General features: G+C 44.4%; 6 protein-coding genes across 6 annotated transcripts; 2 read left to right on the top strand and 4 right to left on the bottom strand.

The window, feature by feature from the left end:
- Positions 1-20: 20 nt before the first annotated feature.
- LOC134184466 (uncharacterized) lies at positions 21-660 on the top strand. Its single transcript, XM_062652169.1, has 2 exons — positions 21-178; positions 240-660. Exons 1-2 carry the CDS (start codon positions 145-147, stop codon positions 518-520), a joined length of 315 nt encoding a protein of 104 aa, XP_062508153.1. The 5' UTR covers positions 21-144; the 3' UTR covers positions 521-660.
- Positions 661-1,392: 732 nt separating this feature from the next.
- LOC134184352 (forkhead box protein K1-like) lies at positions 1,393-6,230 on the bottom strand. Its single transcript, XM_062652024.1, has 5 exons — positions 5,239-6,230; positions 4,953-5,150; positions 3,053-3,398; positions 2,799-2,983; positions 1,393-2,376 (listed from the first exon to the last, which is right to left on the bottom strand). Exons 1-5 carry the CDS (start codon positions 5,622-5,624, stop codon positions 1,677-1,679), a joined length of 1,815 nt encoding a protein of 604 aa, XP_062508008.1. The 5' UTR covers positions 5,625-6,230; the 3' UTR covers positions 1,393-1,676.
- A 660-nt stretch (positions 6,231-6,890) lies between these two features.
- Positions 6,891-10,783, bottom strand: LOC134184572 (neuronal-specific septin-3-like). Its single transcript, XM_062652305.1, has 10 exons — positions 10,724-10,783; positions 10,624-10,660; positions 9,507-9,662; positions 9,206-9,379; positions 8,966-9,091; positions 8,818-8,899; positions 8,429-8,566; positions 8,058-8,271; positions 7,842-7,990; positions 6,891-7,180 (listed from the first exon to the last, which is right to left on the bottom strand). Exons 1-10 carry the CDS (start codon positions 10,733-10,735, stop codon positions 7,072-7,074), a joined length of 1,197 nt encoding a protein of 398 aa, XP_062508289.1. The 5' UTR covers positions 10,736-10,783; the 3' UTR covers positions 6,891-7,071.
- A 749-nt stretch (positions 10,784-11,532) lies between these two features.
- On the top strand, positions 11,533-12,323 carry LOC134184063 (major egg antigen-like). The gene has a single exon (XM_062651666.1). The coding sequence runs from the start codon at positions 11,634-11,636 to the stop codon at positions 12,171-12,173; it is 540 nt and encodes a 179-aa protein (XP_062507650.1). The 5' UTR covers positions 11,533-11,633; the 3' UTR covers positions 12,174-12,323.
- A 3,286-nt stretch (positions 12,324-15,609) lies between these two features.
- Positions 15,610-17,235, bottom strand: LOC134184062 (uncharacterized). Its single transcript, XM_062651664.1, has one exon. It carries the CDS (start codon positions 17,125-17,127, stop codon positions 15,610-15,612), a length of 1,518 nt encoding a protein of 505 aa, XP_062507648.1. The 5' UTR covers positions 17,128-17,235.
- A 1,621-nt stretch (positions 17,236-18,856) lies between these two features.
- LOC134184844 (uncharacterized) lies at positions 18,857-19,945 on the bottom strand. The gene is made up of 2 exons (XM_062652606.1): positions 19,505-19,945; positions 18,857-19,419 (listed from the first exon to the last, which is right to left on the bottom strand). The coding sequence occupies exons 1-2, from the start codon at positions 19,904-19,906 to the stop codon at positions 19,231-19,233; spliced, it is 591 nt and encodes a 196-aa protein (XP_062508590.1). The 5' UTR covers positions 19,907-19,945; the 3' UTR covers positions 18,857-19,230.
- Between the last annotated feature and the right edge of the window lie 126 nt (positions 19,946-20,071).

Raw genomic sequence — 20,071 nt, 5'->3', positions numbered from 1 at the left:
TCCCGGATGTTAACTTTATTTTACAACAGAAAATGGTAGAATTTTAGTAGGGTTGCTAGTACCATAATTTCGTAGGTCTATCCTTATAAATTTAACCCCGTATTCTGTTGAAACTTGTAAGTCACACCCGGATTGCTTTCGCACATGCGCAGTCAGTTTACTGGTACTGAATTTGGTGGTCAGTCTGAGAGAATTTGTGTCTTCTCTAGCAACCGTTTAGCGTCCTTTCTGTTTTTCAGATACTAAAATGTCAGGAAAGGAGAGAATTAAACTCGAAACGCCAGGATTTGACGCTCGCTTTCCGAATACAAACCAAACGAAGAATTGCTGGCAGAACTACGTAGATTTCCACAGGTGTACAAAGGCTAAAGGGAAAACCGGAGAAGATGCAACACCATGCCAATGGTTTGAAAAGAGGTACAAGGCGTTCTGTCCTAATGGCTGGATCGAAGCCTGGGATGACCAAAGAGAACAAGGAATATTCCCTGGATTGAAGAGCGATGAACAGGGTGACAACTGATGTGTCTTGTCGCGACAGTTGAACGTACAGTGCAGTTCAGAGATTACGATGGTAGTGTGGAGATCACGTGTTCACTGTGGTGTGTATATGATAGCTAAAATAGTATGTCTTCCTAATAGATCATCTGAGTTGGCACTTTAGTTGTATGTCTAGAGATGGTCAGTGTTTGTCCACTTTTTAAATTAACCAATCAATCAGACCTTATGTAGCACTTGTAGGATTACTGTATAGGATAGGGATGACGACCACCTTATTAACTAGCTAATTCTCTCCTGTACAAATTGTTATACTTTAGTGACATATGCTACCAGGCTTGTAGACTGGCTTGAGTTAGTGCTTTCCCAGCAGGAGCTATAGCCAGATGATTCCCTAAGTCAACTAGCAAGGCAATGAAATACATGTACATGCAATAGGAGTGGTTCTACCAATCTTGCCAATCAATACAACTAGAAATATACATCATTTTCTTCTGTGCAGTAGGAAGAATGGAATAAAATGCAAGTTTAGATGTATGACATGTATTCAACTGCTTGTAGCAATGCACATCAGATGGAGTGTAGAAAATGCGTGTTTGAAGGAGTCAATAGGGATGTTTCCTGTCTCACCATCATCTATCTCTAGTTTCCATTGTTAATATACCGCATAATTTCTGTCACACTGCATGATTAGGAGCAAACCTCATCAATTGACCACAGTTCAAGTTAGGTTTAGAGACCAACTCAGACTGCCACAATCTCATCAATTGCTCCTCAAGTAGTGTAATAACTGTGTGCATTACAAGTTCTCTAGTATTGAATGAATATTAGAAAGGGTCGGGAGTCCCTCAATGCTGTTGTCCCAGAGGTGACCACCACATAGATGCAATTACTACCTACAGAATAAGAAATTGGATCTTTACTTCTATGTATACAAAGCCATACTCTGGTAGGTAATTCAGCCACTGCATCTCATGCGTTGCCACCTCATGCAACCCATTACATTGGTACCAAATGGGTAATCAAGTACAAGTATATGAAAAGCCAAAACTACAGAAGCAGCAACACAGGCCTGCCTGTCATTGCGCTATGCCCAGTTTGCTGGCAAAACAATCACGTGGTAAATACAGTTCCTGTTCATGCAATCAAGTATGTGAGCCATGTGCCATACAACAAGATCCTTAAAGGTCCGAGAATTTTACTCTCTTTGCTTGATTTTCACCTACTAACCCAATTTGTTCATCAGCATTTGTTGCTACATGAAAGTCACTTGCTTTACTATACTCAGCTGTGTAGCTTGCCTTCCTATCCAACAGTGTAGGGCTCACTGTGCCAGCCACTCTGCTCATCACTTGCAATGCTGACTGAGCACTGTCAGTCATCTTTGCTACCATCTGTAAAGGACTTGACAAGCCAAATTGTGCCGATTGTTGTTCACAGCTCATTGGTATCATATGTTCCTGAGACATAATGAGTAAGGGTGGCGGTGGTCTAGAGACTATGTGTTCACCCGATGGTGTAGGAGAGCTGCATGGACTTAAACTATTCCTTTGAGATAGAGAAGCAACGGATGGTACTTGAATTGTGATGTGTGATGAATTGCTGGCACTGACTGTAGTTGGAGGAATGATGAAAGCTGAACCTTGTGCAGAATGAGACGGTGAGGGTGACTGAGACAGCATTGGACTGTGTCGAGGTGTTGTTGATCGTGGAGTTAAAGGAGAGGAAGGAGCTGAGTCACTAAAGAAATGAGGGACTGGAACGGTTAGATGAGAGCTGGGCATAGTAATAGGGTTGGGCAGTCGATGGATGAATGTGTTGGTTGGTTGAAGATGATATGGAGACATAAACATTGATCTGGTCGGTGAACTAGGTGCACTCCTAAACAAAATCATATAAACATCATAGAATCAAGTACACCAACACATGCACACATGCACACACGCATGCATACACACACACACACACACACACACACACACACACACACACACACACACACACATACACACACATACACGCACACACATGCAAGTGCACAAGGTTCACTACTTCATGTAGTCTGAAATTCTGTTACGCAGTCAAAGACTAGACTCTAGCCCTCTACTTATTATTCTATTGATGGATCTGACCACCCTGTCGCTCTCCTCTTGTACTAAACAAGAGCTAAATCAGAATAATAAAGATACAATCTATCATATTCCATCTATCTGCCTTACAAACAACTAGAAAAGACTATGAAAATGTTAAGATCAGTGCAAACTCTATTGTCTACTTAACTGAGAAGATGTACATTCACATACCTTGTAGCCAATCCTGGTCGAAAAGCTGGCAGTCCCTTCTGCCTCCTCCTCCTAAATGCTTGATCAACTAACCGTGATTCAAATGCTGGATCAATACGCCAATACGAGCCTTTCCCAGGACCATCCTGAGCCCGAGGCACTTTCACAAAGTATCGATTGAGTGATAAGTTATGTCGAATAGAATTCTATAAACAAATTTAGGACGTACAGTAGAATCAACCCACTCCATAGGACCATACTATATAACAACTCACTTGCCACCCTTTCTCACTCCTCTTGTAGAAAGGGTAATTTTGCACTATGTAATCATATATTCCACTTAGTGTCAGCTGCTTGTCTCTAGCCGATGTGATGGCTTGAACAATCATTTGAGCATATGAGAATGGCGGTTTGCTTGACTTGCTGAGCCCATTGCTCGACTGACTTTTACCATTTACAACAGATTGTTGTACAAGAGCAGCTGCTGATGCTAAATTTTCCAGTTCGGTCTCATTGTTTTGCCCAACAGCTTGAGCTGCTCTGTACGCTGCCAGCTGGAGATCAGTTGGATTAGGAGAGAAAAATGACCCACGAGGGCTCACTGGACAGGAATTGGCAGCACTAGTAAAAAAATAACAAGTCAGTTACACTAAATTCATGCTTTCATTACCTTTCTAATGTTTCCCCACATTCCTGTCATGCAAATAAGTATCCTTGTTTTTATTAAGTATCCGCTCTTCTTACACACCACTTGTACACTCACCCTACTACATATTACCTAACTCAAGCTGGAACAGAGATGGTCTTACTACACTGCTCACCTCAAATCCCAAGCTGGTAACTAACGGATTAATTAAAGACTACAAAAAGTGGCTTCAGGTTATGAAATGTTGCAGTGGCTGTCCATACCAAGAATAGCAAGTAGCTTAGATACGATTTGGCAAACAAACTTATGGAAACAGTATGCCTTCCTTCCTTCCTCTCCAAGGAAACCACATTATAGCTGCTACACATGTTTAGAACTCCAGTCAAAAATTAAAGCTTATTTTCAAAGAAGATTCTGCCTACAAGAAATGTACCATCTTGTAAGGTGTGATATCATAATTTGACGTATGGTTCAACAGGCAACTACTCGTATACTGACCATAAAAGTCTCTTTGACTGCTTGCTCTACTCGGTCAATGACCAGCATCTGTTGTCTTCGTACAATCAACTTCATCATTCTTGTGTATTAATTAATTGTGGTGTATCAAAAAATATATTATTATTGTTGTTGTTATTATTATTATTATTATTATTATTATTAATAGCTAGGCACAGTAATTAAGCTCTTGAAAAAATTAATATACAGAACAGCCCTTTTTAGCTCATTAGTTGTACAAACAATCTCTTGGTTTCTCAGATCACCAAAAAGGCCTGAAGTATCATAAAATCATATAGCTACACCTTTCTGTGCAGACACAAACATAATAGCAATAAGGGTAACACAAAATTATGATGTAATCTTATGATAATATATTGCAGAAATGTAACTGCCTAGGCACATCTTGCACCTTACCTATGCATATGGATATGGACGGTTCTTTATTACACAGCAGTTTGTCTGTTATTTAATTTACTAGATAGCACACATTTGAAAAGAAATGAGAGGTCAAAGACTAGATAATGTGGCTAACATTCCACCTATTCCTTGTACAGTGTACTCGTCATAAACCGGACTTCTGTACATCCCCTTATGGGAAGCTGTTTAGCAAGCATCTGTTAAAAGATTACACGTGATGTTGGTGATAAGTTATCCTATATTTTCACCAACTGTTGCAATTAACCCAATTAGAATCTAATCCTTTCACTATAGATCTTACTCAGCCCTCAATGACAATGAAGCATTACTCAAGCACTTGCCAATGTGTCCTACTCACAGCTACATGTACAAATTCCCTCTACAAGATGAAACAGGATTGACATTGAACGCATACCTTCCAGGTATCAATACCGCATACGCTTATGTTAACGGATATTTACTACGTTCAACAGATTTTCAATTTAACGCAAAAGACAGAAGAGAAAAGAACAAAACTGGGCAGACTGAGGGGAGACAGACAAGTAGGCGTGGCAACAATAGTACACAATCGAAAATTCCATCCAAAACAATGAAACAGAAAGCTCGAAACGCACCTGATCGTCATCGTAGGCGAGTGACACGGCGATTTCCTGTCGTGCGGACTCGACGGAGCGCCGATCACCGCAAGACGCCGCATCTCGCCTTCACTGGCATCTCCGTTCGAGTACTCGTCACAATCCGGCGGATTATCCTCGTCGATCAATGAGGAGAAACCAACACGCAACTGGGTCGATGGAAAGCGAATGCTACACCTAATAACAGAGACAAACGCGCACACAGAAAGTTGACAGAGTGAACACGACTTGCCATGCAATCACAAAAACTTTCACTTTGTCTTACGTTCGTGGCAGTTCAATCGGGCCCGATTTGTCACGATGCAGCATGCCGTTGACGAAGACGCCGTTTCGACCGAGACAGAGCAGATAGAAGCGACCGTTCGAGTAGGAAATCTCGACGTGGCGTCGCGAGACGAAACTCGAGCTGCCCATGTTGACATCGACGTCTCCCAGTCGGCTGTTGCGTCCGACTGTGACTCGAGAAGTGCGCATGATGTAGTCGAAGTCTCGACCTTCGAGACGAGCCAGTGGAATCGCAGACGACGAACAATCCCAGGCGATGGTTGCTGCGCCGCCTGGTGATGCGTGGATGGAGTCGGAAGGCAATTTTAGTGCGAGGAGTGCCCAGGCGTCCGCTTCTAGAGAGCGATCGGAGCTGTCGACGTTCATGGCCGCGCTCTGACGTGTCCTCTCTGTGCAACACGCGATTGTTGTGACAAATGAATGGCTGCGTTGTACCGAGTGACGTCAACCCCAAACACAGGAACTGATGGTCTCGTGATCATATTATCTGTGTCGGTCAGCTGACCATTTGCAAATCGGCACTGACAAATTCAATTGCACTTAAACTAATTGACTATGGAAACAAACGTGGAATTTGGTTTCACCTCCTCAAATTAAAACAATCGAATGGCATTAGATGTACCAACCGTTTGGTTAGGAGTTATTATTTGTTGCTACGTGATGAACAATTATTGAGTTAGTAAAGGAAAGCTAGGAAGCCTACTACCATCGCTTCGCCAACCATCTCACAACACACGTTCAGTAATGACAAACAAACTGTGCTGATACTGAGAACCACAGCATCAACGCTATCAGATTTGTCATAGAAACTTAACAGATACTTGACCTTTAAATAGTATCAGAAATCGAAATATCTTTGCATCATTCTTGGAGAAAATTTTTCCTTTCTTTCTCTATTAAAATCGTCTTATCAGTCAGTGAATAGCCTCGTACCAGACCCTCTCCGCACGCTGTCATGCTGGGTGTTTGTAGCCTCATTCGGGGGGGGGGGGGGGGGGAAGAAGGAGAACAAAGGAGGAGAACAAAGGAGGAGAACAAAGGAGGGCGAGAAAGGAGGGCGAGAAAGGAAGGTGAGAAAGGAGGAGAACGACAGTGCAAGGCTATCAGTGAAGAGATTATTTGAAATAGTTATCTGAATAATACTCTTTCCAATTTTCAACTAACACCTTGATATGATTGTGGTGGTTGTTTGCGTCTGATACTACTCAATAACAGTGAGTTCTTTAATTAAATGTGAATGCGCATGCAAAAAAGGTTATAGCATGAGACAAGAACCAGACAGTGCTATACCAGGATATACACAATGTCAATATACTTACAGATACTATCAACACAAACAACAACTGAACTACACGAATTACTAATAACTCATACAATTACTAGTTCCCTAGATGTTTGAAAGTGGCATCTTATCTACTCTACTGCATCAGTAAAACAGCCACTTGTCTAATCACTCACCTTCTTCTATTCATGTTATTGTACTAAGCATACACGCTAATTTCTTAATTCTCCAATTGTTCCCTTCATTACATTACATGAAAGCAAAAAGCTCTGCACTAGTCTAGCAAACCGATGAATACCACCACCTCAACTACTACTCATACAGCACAGTTTGGTGCATCAACGTCCACATATTGTGTACTCACTGCATTTCCAATCTGTCGAATACGATGAAGTAAATGCCCATAACAGAATGCATACAAGCTTACCAAACTTCTTAAAGCAATTCCTTAATTACTAGAGTCCTGTTTTAATTCCATTCAAAACAAACACGAAAGCATCGAAAAGCCTCCCAAACAGACCTAGTATTCATTCAGATGTTGCTCTCTCCACCATAGTCAGAGCTCGTCTGCATGTGAGATCGTCGGAAATTCTCGTAGTGAACCTTGTCAGTCGTTTCCTTCAGATCTTGCATGTGAGTCCTAAACAAACAGACATCATCGATTGACTACTACAAACTACAACAAACAACACCAAAACAGAGTGCACTACAAACACAATATGTGCACATGAAGGCTTTAGACAGTCACAACCATCCATACTGTTGCAACACAAGCAAATTGCAAGACATTAATTACTTAAAATGGTACCTCAGACTGTAAATCAGTAACACTGTACAATTGATCAAGATTTGTACTTCAAAAAATGCATACAGAAGTCTGGCACTGTGTCCATACTTAGTACTGCGTCTACTTTCACTGTGTTCACTGTCTGTGTCATTCTATTTGCTATTTTCTATCATACCAATAAGCTCGAACCAACACCCACATTATATAAATATTCATGATCACACCATTATGCAATATTGTGCACTGGTGATCCGTAGTCTCTCATCGTGCCTAGAGTGCAAACAAGTTACATAGACAGACTAACCAAGTGTCTACTAAGGTGTCACTAGCTTGGTGTATCTGGTGGTCAACTGTACTTTCTCTTAGTACCTCATGACTACACCTAACTATATTGTGCACAACCACAAAAATATGTTAATACCATAACACCAGGCTGACGCTCTTAATTAATCGATTTCCCTTGAGGTCACGTATCAATCACACATAGTGCTACCCGGCTGCTTACGTCACTGACCTGATGAGCATGTCTCTCAAGTGAGAGAACTCGCAATGCTGCTTATTCTCAATCTCCACAAAGCCCCACTTGGTCTGACGTCCCAAGACTTTCTTGCCGCCGATTTTGTACTCTCGATCGCTCCCAACGACAGCAAATGGCAACAAATTCTATAAACATCACTATACATTTTAGATCCAACGTGATGACAAGGAAGTCTAATGCTTAAGCTTTTACCTCAATCTTTGCATTCTCTTCGGCATCTTCGTCATCCTCAGGCACATAGGCACATGGGTAGATGTTTATGCCATGATGATTAATGTCTTCACGGATCCTTGCCTTGAATGCGTTTCTCTCTTCTAGCGTCATCGTGTCGGACTTCGCTATCACTGGAATGATGTTGACGCACTGGTCAAGGCGTTTCATGAACTCAACATCCAATTGTTGTAGACTAATACAAATGAGTGAGTCAAGAAAGGTTGCCAATAACACAACTAACACACGCTGTGTGTGTGTGTGTGTGTGTGTGTGTGTGTGTGTGTGTGTGTGTGTGTGTGTGTGTGTGTGTGTGAGTGAGTGTGAACAAAACAGTAATGCCAGTGCCTTACTGGTGTCCTGTAGGAGATATGAAATATAGACAAGCATGAACACGAGAGTCCGGAATATTCTTCCTACGTGTCACACTGACTTCTTCATTCAGGTAAACTTCAAACTGTTCGTTCACGTAGTCCAACACAGGAAGCCAACTGCAACAAAGAAATCATCGAGAACAACAAGTACAAGTGCAAATACAGACAGACAGACAGACAGACAGACAGACAGACAGACAAACGTCTTACAAATTTGTGCAGTGCCTGCTTGAGAGACCACTCCTACACATTTATATTACAGGTACAGGTCAGGTGCTTCACGTTCAACCCATATAAATGTGCAGAATGGTCTAATGACTCACACTAAATGCTTAACTCTAGGCAATAAAAACAACCCGTTTACATACCAATGATCATTGTTGATTTGATCTCCAAATCCTGGTGTATCTGTAATGGTTAGTTTCAGCCTGACTCCTTGCTCCTCAATCACTACAGCAACATCAAGAACTACCATTACCACATACATATTGATTTTCATATCGTATTCATTCTGACCGTGAGAAACTGAGCGAACATCTACAGTTTTGGGCATCGGGTTTTCATCAGGAGCACAAGAATTTCGACTAACTTTCGACTTGAACAGAGTGTTGACCAACGTCGACTTTCCAAGACCAGATTCACCTGAAAACCCAATTAATACTTCATGGTTCTGATACAAATGACTAGTGTGAGTGTATAATGTATTGTACACTTGAAAACTTTCTCAGTGAGTTAGTCAGTGATTAGGCCACTTACCAACAACCATTAGGTTAACCTCGAAGCCTCTCTTCAAACATTTCTTTTTCAGTTGATCTTGAATTGTATCAAATCCGACATAGCTATCTAGCCTGGTTTGCAGTGTCCCCCACTGAGTTGTGTGACGCATTAGTCCTCTTGCCAACTCGATAAAATCAAGAAGATCAATACCAGCTGTGAAACACCAAATGAAACTTAAGTGATATCAATAGCATCACACACACACTCTCTCTCTCTCTCTCTCTCACACACACACACACACACACACACACACACACACAAGACTTATCCACAAACTCACATCTTGTAGCTTTGGCTTCCGCTTTTCGTTGAAGTTGCTCCAAGTCTGTCGAACTAATGCCAGTGCCAAACACCTGAGTAATAAGTTCCGGCACTAGTGATGGTGGAACATGACCGGGTTCATCCACATTGGCCTTGCTGAACACTTTAGTCAGAACTAGAAGCACACATAAAGACAGTGAGCATCTAAATGACAGAATCACATCCAAGTAAATTTGTAAAGCAAGATCTTGGTCTGACCCTTCTCAAGCTAGAGAGGACATGTGAAATCAAAATCTAACCCATCTCTGATGCTAGCTTACTCACATAGTAATGGTATCAGCATATAAAGCTACGGAAGAGTAACCACCAGCCATTGTTGTCTGATTGCAAAACTGCTGTTAAAGTATACTGTATTAACTCAATTAAACCTACTCCAACAATCATCAATCTGATTACAGCAAACAGCCATGTGAAAGTTTTAATCAAAGTAAGCACACCCTACTATCCAGACTCCTGCAAAAACACGTAGAGCGCGCGCGAAGAGGACTGATTACAAGTCTACCTACACGAGACCTTCCCTATGTAAGTAATGATTAAGATAAATCAATAGCATGCAATTGTTTGGTCTTGCATTTTCAGACATAAATAAATTAGTTACTGTACCAGCAAGTGTGTGCCTTGCAAAGAATAAAGACAAGAGAACTTTGAACGCAACATACGTATATACCCGAGAGCTGCAACCACCTTCAACAGATTTCTCTAGCCAATTGACCTACTGCATGCTTCTTCCCTTCTCAAACCTTCCTAACAATACTCACTCTTCAGACTCTCCTAAATAATACCTACGCCATTCTAGCTCCTTCGCGTAGTGCTGGAATTACGTTTCGACGCAACAGTTCGCCGTCTACGCGTCTCAACGACCAGTTGCAATCAACAAATGGTGGTGATAGTGTAACATTTCGCGACGTTTTTACTCGACATTTGAACGCGATTCCGAGCGTGCCGTCGCTCACGAAACGCAGTTTGCGAACAAGAGTAATTGATGGGCACAAGGCAGTGGCGCCAGGAACAGCCCATCGTATTGCACAGTTCCACTAAGGAACAAGAGACAGACCGCAAGCAGGGCGTTTGCTTACCGTCGGCTTGTGCTTGAGTTAGATGCCGGCTCTGTTTCTGAAAGGTTTAAACAATAATGATAGCGCTAGAACGTGTGTGTTGTAAGACCAAGAAAGATACCTTAGAATCCATCTTTATCCCACGATCACGTGATCACCAACCGCAGCTCGTGGTTCCAAGCATCGGATGACGACGCACACTGATTTCAATGACTTTGAGCTTGTATATACGTACAGTACATGTACTTACTGTACAGTAGTAATAGAAGACAACGGTTTGGTAATAAAATAGAAAAGTGGATTTTTTAGAATTAATTTTTATCAATTAGTTTTTAAAATTATAAAAAAATAAATCTTAGATTTATAACACAAATCCGTCATTGACTGAAACGAGTCGTGCTACAAACAAACAATGCTGCCGACTGCAATTCAAGAACTAACGGATGATGTAGAATATTGTAGTCCTCGTTAATTAATTAATTAGATCCATTAATGCTAATAATTTATACATAGTACTTGATATTTTTCTGTAGAAGTGAAAAATTCTTTGTTATTGGTGTTGGTTGGGTATGCGATTTTTGACGACATCCCCTAGAGTCATTCTCAGCATGCAGAAGATCAATTTAATAATAAGTACGCCTTCAATGTACAAATAACATCAGCAAATTCAATCGGCTTTCTTTCATTGTTCTACGTTAGCTGCTTCTGTTAGCAGTGGCAATAGCAACGAGAGAAAACAGCCAACTCTTTCCTAGCCTCGAAGTTCCAGACCGTCTCCTAGACGGTTTGGAACTTCGAGGCTAACTTTTTCCTATCAGATTCGCGTCACGTGAGTAGGCGTGTTTGGGGAGTGACTGGATGGATGGTGATGACCAGTACGTAGCCGTCCAGAAGTTTCCAGAACCACACAGAACCGACTACGAACCAGTCATTACCGGCTCGGCGTGTGGCTATATAAAGACAAGTCTTCTAGACGAGCAGCATTTGAATTGAAGTCTCAACGGTTTCGTTTCGATCGAATCGGGATAGCTATGTCTCTCATTCGTCTATTCGATCACAATGATCCTTGGAGTGAGATGATGTGGCCTACCATCATGCATTCAGGCAGCTCTATGGGTGACATCGATCGTGCTGTGAGGGCCATGGAACGCGACATGCGCCATTTGGAGCGTCAGTTCGCTGGGATGCAGCAACATTACGATCGTCATCTTCCAACGGCAGATATTCATTCTTTGTTTCGCAAGCACGCCGTTCAGCCTTGTATCGTTGAAGAAGATGGTCAGAAGAAAGTGCAGTGGAAATTTGACGTGAGAGGATTTAAGCCTGAAGATGTTCAGATTAAAACGCGGGAAAATACTTTGGAGGTACAAGCCAAACATGAAGACCAATCAGATCATCATCGTCACTACCGTGAATTTTCAAGAATTGTTTGTCTGCCAGAAGGAACGCAACTTCCACAGATGAAGAGCACATTGACTGATCAGGGTGTGCTGACCATCCAGGCTCCCTACACATCACCAGCTGTTACACAGAAGCCGCCCTCAACTGAAATTGCTATTCAGCATGAGTAGAAGAGACAGTTTGGAGACATTTGTGCTGCAGTAGCTGCATGATCATGACTTTTGCTGAGTTTCTGTTAATTTTTCACTCTACACTAGTTGTTGTTAATTGCTGCACATGTGGTCATGACTTTACATACAAATACATTCTGTTAACAGTGATAGTCTGTGTGATAATAATGTACTGCACTACAAAACAATAGTTGTAAACAAATCAACATGCAGAATACGTGCAACGTTAGCAGTAGCAAATTTTAGATCTGACTAGTGACTTTATGTGTACTGTATACCTATACCTATTGAAAGTGTCTGCTCTACTCCGTTGAGATTCTTGGAAGTGTCCACAACCAAATGAAACAATTTGGACATCATTCCACTGCACCATGCACACTGTAACTACTACAAGTAATACAAACATGGGCATAATTATGAAGCCACCCCTCCATATCAGCTGAGGCGGGGAAATTAACAGAACGTTGCAGATTTATGTACCTGCTGACCCGCCTAAAGCTGCAGCTGATTCTACATCAAATCATGCTAATTGAGTATTTATGTTGTTCTGATTGGACGCTTTGACAATCCGTAGCAACAAAAAGATTAAGGGAATGACCAGACTAGCCGCCGCCGCCATGCATTACCATGTCAGGATTTTGCTCTCTTTGAAGAACTTTGTGGCCTAGAAAAAAGCCGGTTTAGTTCAACGGGTCACAAACACACACACACACTCCAAATAACCCACACACACTCTGTTAAATTCTCAATACCTAGTTGCTCCTCCTCTCGCTCGCTCAATTCGTCTTGGGACACTCTCTAGCATGTTGGTTGTAGAGAGTGCCAAATGTAGAGAGTTGCTTCCACTACAATGCTACTCTATTAGTCTGCAATCGCGCTTGCTCTCTGTCTCTGTCGTTACGCATGCGTGGGCCTCGCAGTCCGGCCCAGACATCCATACTACATTACCCCCTCTGTCTTTTAAGCTACTAACTCAACTCAACTCCGCGGTACAACTAACGTCCCCTATATGTCTGCTTCCTGCGCTTTCATCGAGAGTTTCACCTGACGCCCCGACCTCGTCACTGTCCCTGACTTGTATAAAGTCCGTCCTGAGTGCCGGTGCTCCGTTAAGTCGTCCCCTGATCTTGGATCCGGGTCGGTGTTCCCTGTTCCCACGCTATTGCCCCCAGTCATGTTAGATGAAGGCTCCACACAAGTTTCCATAGATGACCGGGTTGGCGGGGTGTGATCTGTAACCTCTCCTTCGCGTTCTGAGTCTGCAAGCGTAGGGGTGTTGTTCCATGTTGTTTCCGCACGAACTGCGGGAGCGGGTGTCTGGGTCCAAGCTTGGGGCATATCCTGCTCTTCTCCTTCGGGCTGTCGATTATACTGCCTCACATGTTGTCGATTCCTGAGCAAAATTCGCTTGCCGTCGGATACCCCCACCTGGCGCCCGTACTGTTCCACCACTCGCCACCTTTTGGTGGTATCTGTGCGTCCATCCTGCAGTATCACTGTAGCTCCCGGTTTCAGTGTGGGCAGGGGGTGTACCCCTCTCCTCGCGTCGTGGGCATCCGCCATCTTCGCCTTCGCTCTCAGCTGGTGTGCGGGGTTAACCATAACAGGGTGGTGATAGGACGGTACTCGGGTAAGGAGGACACGACCGAAGAGGGCTTCACTTGGCGTGGTCCCTAACATCCTGTGGGTAGAGTTGCGGATGTCCATCAGGACTTGCTGTAGTCGTCGTGGGAAAGAAATGGACGGCCGTAATCCTTTTAGCCGTTCCCGCAAGACACGGTGGAGCCGCTCAACCATCCCATTGGATCTCGGGTATCGCGGGCTTGAATGGACGTGACGAATATTCAACTGCTTGAGAAATTGTTCCATCTCAGCCGCTATGAACTGAGGTCCATTGTCAGTCACTAGGACTGATGGGAGCCCAAATCTCGCGAACACCTCCATAAGTTTGTCGATCACTGCTGTGGCTATTGTAGAGCCCAGGGGGATCACTTCAGGATAACGAGAGCCGTAGTCAATGACCGACAGGCACGAATGTCCTTCTATTGACACGAGGTCGATCGCCAGTTTATGCCAGACACTTTCAACTTCAGACGGCTGCAAGTCTTGTTCTTGATTAGAACGCCTCCGCCAGCATACTCCACACTGTTCTGCGAAGGCAGTCGCATCTTTGGTCAGCCCGGGCCACCAGACTCTTGTCCTCAGCGTGTCTAAGAACGCATCTCGGCCTGGGTGACCCTCATGAGCTAGTCTTAGTATCGGTTGTCTGAGATTCTCAGGAAGCACATAGCGACTGTCGAACAGTAAGGCACCGTCAATTGCTGTCAGTTGCTCCCGCACTAAGAAGTATGGTTCTTCTTGTGGGTTGCGGTCTCTCCAGGACGCTGTAATGACTCTCTTCATGAGACTGCTGATGAGAGGATCATCCTCGGATGCTCTTCGTATCTCGTCGATACCCACTGGTGCTTCTTCTAAGACCATATTCACATATTCGCGCATGGACCGGCATTCCTCGGGCGACGGGTGTTGGTCCCCCAGTGGGGCCCTAGATAATGCGTCTGCACACACCAAGTGATGGCCGGGTGTGTACGTCAGTGAGTATTGATACGGCATCAGGGCGACCAACCAACGTTGAAGCCGAGGTGGTACGTCATCGAATGGCTTGCACACGATGTTGACCAGCGGTTTATGATCGGTGAAGGCCTGTATGTGTCGTCCCAGTACATATTGACGGAAGCGTGTAATTGCAAATACCACTCCGAGCATTTCTCTTTCCAACTGGGAGTAACGGGTTTCCGCTGCTGTCAATGACCGACTCGCGCATGCCACCGGGGTCCATTGACCACTGTCGTCTTTCTGCCAAAGCATCGCCCCCAGTCCGTGTGGTGAAGCATCGCTACTGATAGCCGTTGGAACCAAGCTGGAGGGTCGGAAATATGCGAGCTTTTGCAAGGCTGTGGCAATACTCCTCTTTGCTGTGTCGTAGGCGTTCTTCAACTCCGCGTTGGCCACGAATGGCTCCTGCTTGGCAATTCGACGTAAACCATCTGTGATTTGTGAGAGGCGGGGAATAAATTTGCCTAGGTAGGTGGCTAGGCCAAGGAAACGCCGTAAATCCGTAACTGACGTGGGATAGGGCATATCCTGAATGGCCCTCAACTTGTCTGCGTCTGGTCCTATTCCATGTCCGGTTAGCCAATGGCCCAGATATTTGACTTGAGTCTGTCGAAGCTGGCATTTTTCCCAGTTGAGCCTCAAATTGGCGTTGCTCAGGCGCCGCAGTACCAATTCAAGCCTTCTGTCGTGCTCTTCCTGAGATGTGCCGAAAACGAGAATGTCGTCGATATAGACCATCACTCCCTCTGTGCCGTGCAGGATGTCACTGACCACGCGTTGAAAGGTCTCTGGGGCGCTGCTTATCCCGAATGGGAGTCGTTTAAATCGGTAGAGGCCACAATGGGATGCGAACGTGGTGTATGGGCGAGAATCCAGGGCCAGCGGGATCTGATGTAGGCAACATATGCCTCTCCCGTATGATGGCTTTGTTCAGACGTCTGTAGTCCACGCACAGTCTTAGCGTGCCATTCGCCTTCCTTGTTGGTACTAGCGGCGATACCCACGGTGTGGCTTCCTGAACTGACTCGATCACACCGCGTTCTTCCAGCCTCTTGATCTCCGCTTCGATAGCTTCTCGTAGACTGAAGGCATGGCGCCTGGGAGGAAGAGCGACCGGCGTTGCCTTGGGATCGACGGTGATGTCCACCGGTCTGACTTTGACTACATTCACGTCCGCAACTGACAACAACTGCAGCTGTATGATAACGTCTTGGCCGAAGAGTACAGTTTGTCCTGTTGGGACCACAAAGCACGTGCATGTGCAAGACTTGTTGCCGGACGATATGGTCACATCTGCTACTCCGAGTGTTGTGACCGGCGTGCCGTCATAGGCCGTAAGAACTGTGTGGCTTGGTCGTGTTGCTGCCACTACGTCTGCGGTGATGAGGGTTCTCGTTGCCCCCGTGTCCAGCAGGCCTCTGCAACGTTTTCCGTTGACTGTTAGTGTCCTTGTGAAGTGTTTCGACTGTTGCCCACTCCCTGTCTTGTACACCGTGTCGTAATCCTCAGTCACCCGATTTGTCTGTTCATCCGCTTCTAGGCCGAGTCCTTCTTGGTCCACTGCACGTGCCACTGCCATCTTGGTCTTACGGAAACACACGGCAGCAAAGTGCCCCATCTTGTGACAGTGGGAGCACTGACTCTCTGCGGCCGGGCAATGTTGTTTCCCTCTAGTATGGTGGCAACCACAGTATCTGCACTTCCCAGCATTTCCTTTACTCAATGGATTTGATTGACTCACTTTGTTTGCTAGGCTTGGCGGTGGAACTTCCTCATACAGGGAGCTGTCAGCTATAGATGACTCACATGCCACCGCTTTTGACACTGCTTGAGCCAAGGTGAGTTGTGACTCTTTCAGTAGTTCCCTTCGAATATCGTTATCTCTTAGCCCAACAATCAGTTGGTCTCGAATCTGTCCGTTCACTATCGTGTCTACCCGCGTTGATTCAAACTCACATGCTTCTACCTTGGCTCGTAGGCGTCCTACGAACGCTGTCACGGTCTCTTGGCCTTGTTGTTTTAATTGGCGGAACTTGTGTCGCTCAGACGTTGTATTCACGGATGGACGGAAGTGCGCTAGGACTGCGTCAGTCATTGCTTTGTATGGATCTCCCTCTTCTCCTACCACATCCGGGATAGCCAGTCCTTTTACGACTCGTCTGATACTCAGTCCAGCCAAGTTCAGAAAGAGGCTTCTCTTCTCTGCGGGGTCTGTCACTTTGCATATAGTCATATAATCATTAGCGTCTTCTAGCCACAGTTCGAACTCACTGGCGACGTTGTGTCCATAATCAGGAACAAACTCTTTAGGGGCTCTGCCCGCCTTCGCTACCGCCATGTCTGTGGGTCGTTCGTATCCTGCCGACTACGCCAAATGTAGAGAGTGCCAAATGTAGAGAGTTGCTTCCACTACAATGCTACTCTATTAGTCTGCAATCGCGCTCGCTCTCTGTCTCTGTCGTTACGCATGCGTGGGCCTCGCAGTCCGGCCCAGACATCCATACTACATTGGTAATTAATCCCTGGGGTATTTCACGCCAAGCCATCTGCACGGCTTCCCACAACTCTTGTTCGGTTTCAGGGTGTTTTTCATTTGCCCGAACCTTCAAAACATGCCATAGATTTTCAATGGGGTTTGCATCTGGCGACTTAGCAGGCCAGTCCAAGACAGTAACCTCGTTGTCCCGCAGCCATTGCCTGGTTGAGCGCGAGGTGTGAATTGTCGCGTTGTCTTCCTGCAAGATAAAATCTTCACCAACTAAACGACGAGCATCTGGCAGCATAACATCACCCAGGATCTGTTGGTAATCTTCTGAATTCAGACGGCCGCGCATGTGATGAAGAGAGCCTACACCTTGAAAGCTAATGCAACCCCATATGCATAGCCTAGTGCTTGTTGGATGCTGCACTACTGGCTGACAACATTCAATTTCTGCACTAAATTCCTCCCCTTTCTTCGAATTCGCCACACGTACAGGCAGCCATCACTTCCGATGCTGATTTTCACCTCATCGAAAAGACAACACGTTTCCATGAGACAAGCTCGTCTGGTGGAGACCTCCGATCTCGCCTCTCGAACGTGAGCTGAGTTGGCAAGCGCTTGCCATTTACGCAATAGAACACGACCGTGTGATACTGAGAAAATCAGCTGAATGCGACTTGAGAGAAAGCACAGGTGATTTGAGAAAACAGCTGACCATTTCCCGCTAGAAATCGCTTAGCGCTCAATCAAAACAGCTGATTTCTCTATAACAGTCGCCATATTTCTGTACGTACATTGTTGCAAACCTAAAGTCACTCCGTCGGCAATCTTTGCTAACTCGACTGTGACAGAAAGGACTGGACAGGACATTAGCACTGCAGAACAAGTTTCAGCAATGCAGAACAGTGACTAACGAATTTTAGTCTCAATTGCTGCTCTAAACCGTTCATGTTGTGACGTCACAAGAGCAGATGAGAATAGACTCAGAATATGCAAGTAAACTGAAACGTATAGTCTCCATTTAATCTTTTAGTATGTCTTCTAAAATAGACAAAGTCATTTTATTGTTTAGAAGCTTTTTGAAACTGATTTTGATTATTAACTTTCAAATTTACTGATTGAACTGACAACAAGAAGCAGTCATGTATCTCAACAGGTCACACATCACCTGCAATCTCAGACATGTGGATGGCACAATCAGAGCCATTACCTCTCCATTATGACTTGTTCAAATTTACTACGAAGTGCAGTTGTCACTCTAGATGCATGTACTTGCACTGTCTGAGAAAGTCCAATACTTTTCTAATCTAGGTCACATGATCAGGGTGGCTCCATCCATAATTATGCCCATGTCTGTATCAATTACTGACCTTCTAATGCACAGGAACAGTCAACTCACCCATCATAATTAATTCAACACCTAGCGTTATGGGTTTGGGTTAGGTTTATGGGTTAGGTTTATGGGAGTTGGGGTTAGGGTTTGGGTTAGAGTTAAAAGTCAAGTAACGTTGTTAAACTACTAAAATTTGACCATAATCATGTATCAATAAAGACAACAGCACAAACTTCCAACATGTAGAAATTCCATTCTAACAGTCTAATTCTCATAGCTGTAATACAATCACTCGAATCTAATAGAACTGCTACAGTTGATTTCATACCAAACACGCTATACTCATACATAGTGACTAAACATCCATCAATAACACAAATATGTCAGTGTTCTAGACACAATCATTCAAGTAGACATGTTAATTAACTTTAATTAAACATTTGTTCAATACCCTGTGGAACTTAATAATGCATATTGACTAGTACTCTAAACAGTACCCGTATTCTACATATATGATAACTGTCCTCGTCAGATAAAGTTAAATACAATGACTGACGAGTTATCTGGATCTATAAATATTAGTTCAGAAAGACAACAAGCCAGTCCAGTCAGTGTACATGTGCTTACTACAAGTGTGCCGGCAAAACTTCAAAAGCTTTCTCAAATCTACTCAATTCATATTGCTCTTTTTTCCATTTTGCATTCCTCACAGACACAGACTGACGAGGCGCTTTCTTAGGAACAAACCGAGGCCTTAACCCAATACTTCCAAAAAGGCCTTGACCACAATCAACAGCATTCTTTGGTAGAACCGCCTGCACAAAAACAAACAGCTAATCTACATTACCATCCACCTAGCATATATTGGCATGCGTTCTGTTTGCGGCAAACAAGGCGTACTTGTTGATAACTTTTCCTTGGTTGTCTAAGAGGAGGAAGGTTCGTCGGCAACTGGTGCCAATGAGATGGAGCGTTCTCCCGGTCTCCGCTTAGACCCGGAATTTCGAAGGTGACAATTGTGGGTTTGGAAACTCTGGACCGCCTACTTTCTACACTTGGATTTGTGGTACAGCCGTCCGAACTGCATGAACTGCCACTCGACTCCGAGCCGTTGACTGACGCCATGGACATCTCAACTCGTTCACTTGCACGGCTGCGCGGTTCCAGAGACGATGAAGGTCGGCTGGCTCGCTTCGGTAGGAAAACGGACGTGCGGCAGGAACTTGGGCGGCTTTTCACTAGGCGAGGTAGTTGGAGCGACATGACGGTCGTAGACAGCGACTCGTTTTCTTTGCTGCTCATGGTCGCGTTGCGTTCATGTGCGCGAACCCATCCATAGCAAATGTCGGACTAGACTTTAGTGGAACCTGATTGGCTACTGAGTTACTGATAGCCGACTCACGCGAGCTGACACGTGCGTATGTGATTATACAAGACACTCAATCAGGTATGGTATGCATATCAAGC

Source organism: Corticium candelabrum, chromosome 9 (assembly GCF_963422355.1).
Source record: "Corticium candelabrum chromosome 9, ooCorCand1.1, whole genome shotgun sequence".
Lineage (NCBI taxonomy): Eukaryota > Metazoa > Porifera > Homoscleromorpha > Homosclerophorida > Plakinidae > Corticium > Corticium candelabrum.
This window is presented reverse-complemented; position numbering and strand designations above follow the sequence as displayed.

What these genes read in the sequence shown, in the direction of transcription:
- LOC134184062 (XM_062651664.1), bottom strand. Translation starts at nt 17,127, where the DNA reads ATGGCGGTAGCGAAGGCGGGCAGAGCCCCTAAAGAGTTTGTTCCTGAT.
- LOC134184352 (XM_062652024.1), bottom strand. Translation starts at nt 5,624, where the DNA reads ATGAACGTCGACAGCTCCGATCGCTCTCTAGAAGCGGACGCCTGGGCA. An exon ending in GGAGTGAGAAAGGGTGGCAA is followed by an intron (nt 2,984 to 3,052) that starts GTGAGTTGTTAT and finishes ATTTGTTTATAG; the next exon opens with AATTCTATTCGACATAACTT. An exon ending in CGACCAGGATTGGCTACAAG is followed by an intron (nt 2,377 to 2,798) that starts GTATGTGAATGT and finishes GATTTTGTTTAG; the next exon opens with GAGTGCACCTAGTTCACCGA.
- LOC134184844 (XM_062652606.1), bottom strand. Translation starts at nt 19,906, where the DNA reads ATGAGCAGCAAAGAAAACGAGTCGCTGTCTACGACCGTCATGTCGCTC. An exon ending in CAAGGAAAAGTTATCAACAA is followed by an intron (nt 19,420 to 19,504) that starts GTACGCCTTGTT and finishes GTTTTTGTGCAG; the next exon opens with GCGGTTCTACCAAAGAATGC.
- LOC134184063 (XM_062651666.1), top strand. Translation starts at nt 11,634, where the DNA reads ATGTCTCTCATTCGTCTATTCGATCACAATGATCCTTGGAGTGAGATG.
- LOC134184466 (XM_062652169.1), top strand. Translation starts at nt 145, where the DNA reads ATGCGCAGTCAGTTTACTGGTACTGAATTTGGTG. An exon ending in TACTGGTACTGAATTTGGTG is followed by an intron (nt 179 to 239) that starts GTCAGTCTGAGA and finishes TCTGTTTTTCAG; the next exon opens with ATACTAAAATGTCAGGAAAG.
- LOC134184572 (XM_062652305.1), bottom strand. An exon ending in GGAAGCCAAAGCTACAAGAT is followed by an intron (nt 9,380 to 9,506) that starts GTGAGTTTGTGG and finishes GGTGTTTCACAG; the next exon opens with CTGGTATTGATCTTCTTGAT. An exon ending in TGTTCGCTCAGTTTCTCACG is followed by an intron (nt 8,900 to 8,965) that starts GTCAGAATGAAT and finishes ATGTTGCTGTAG; the next exon opens with TGATTGAGGAGCAAGGAGTC.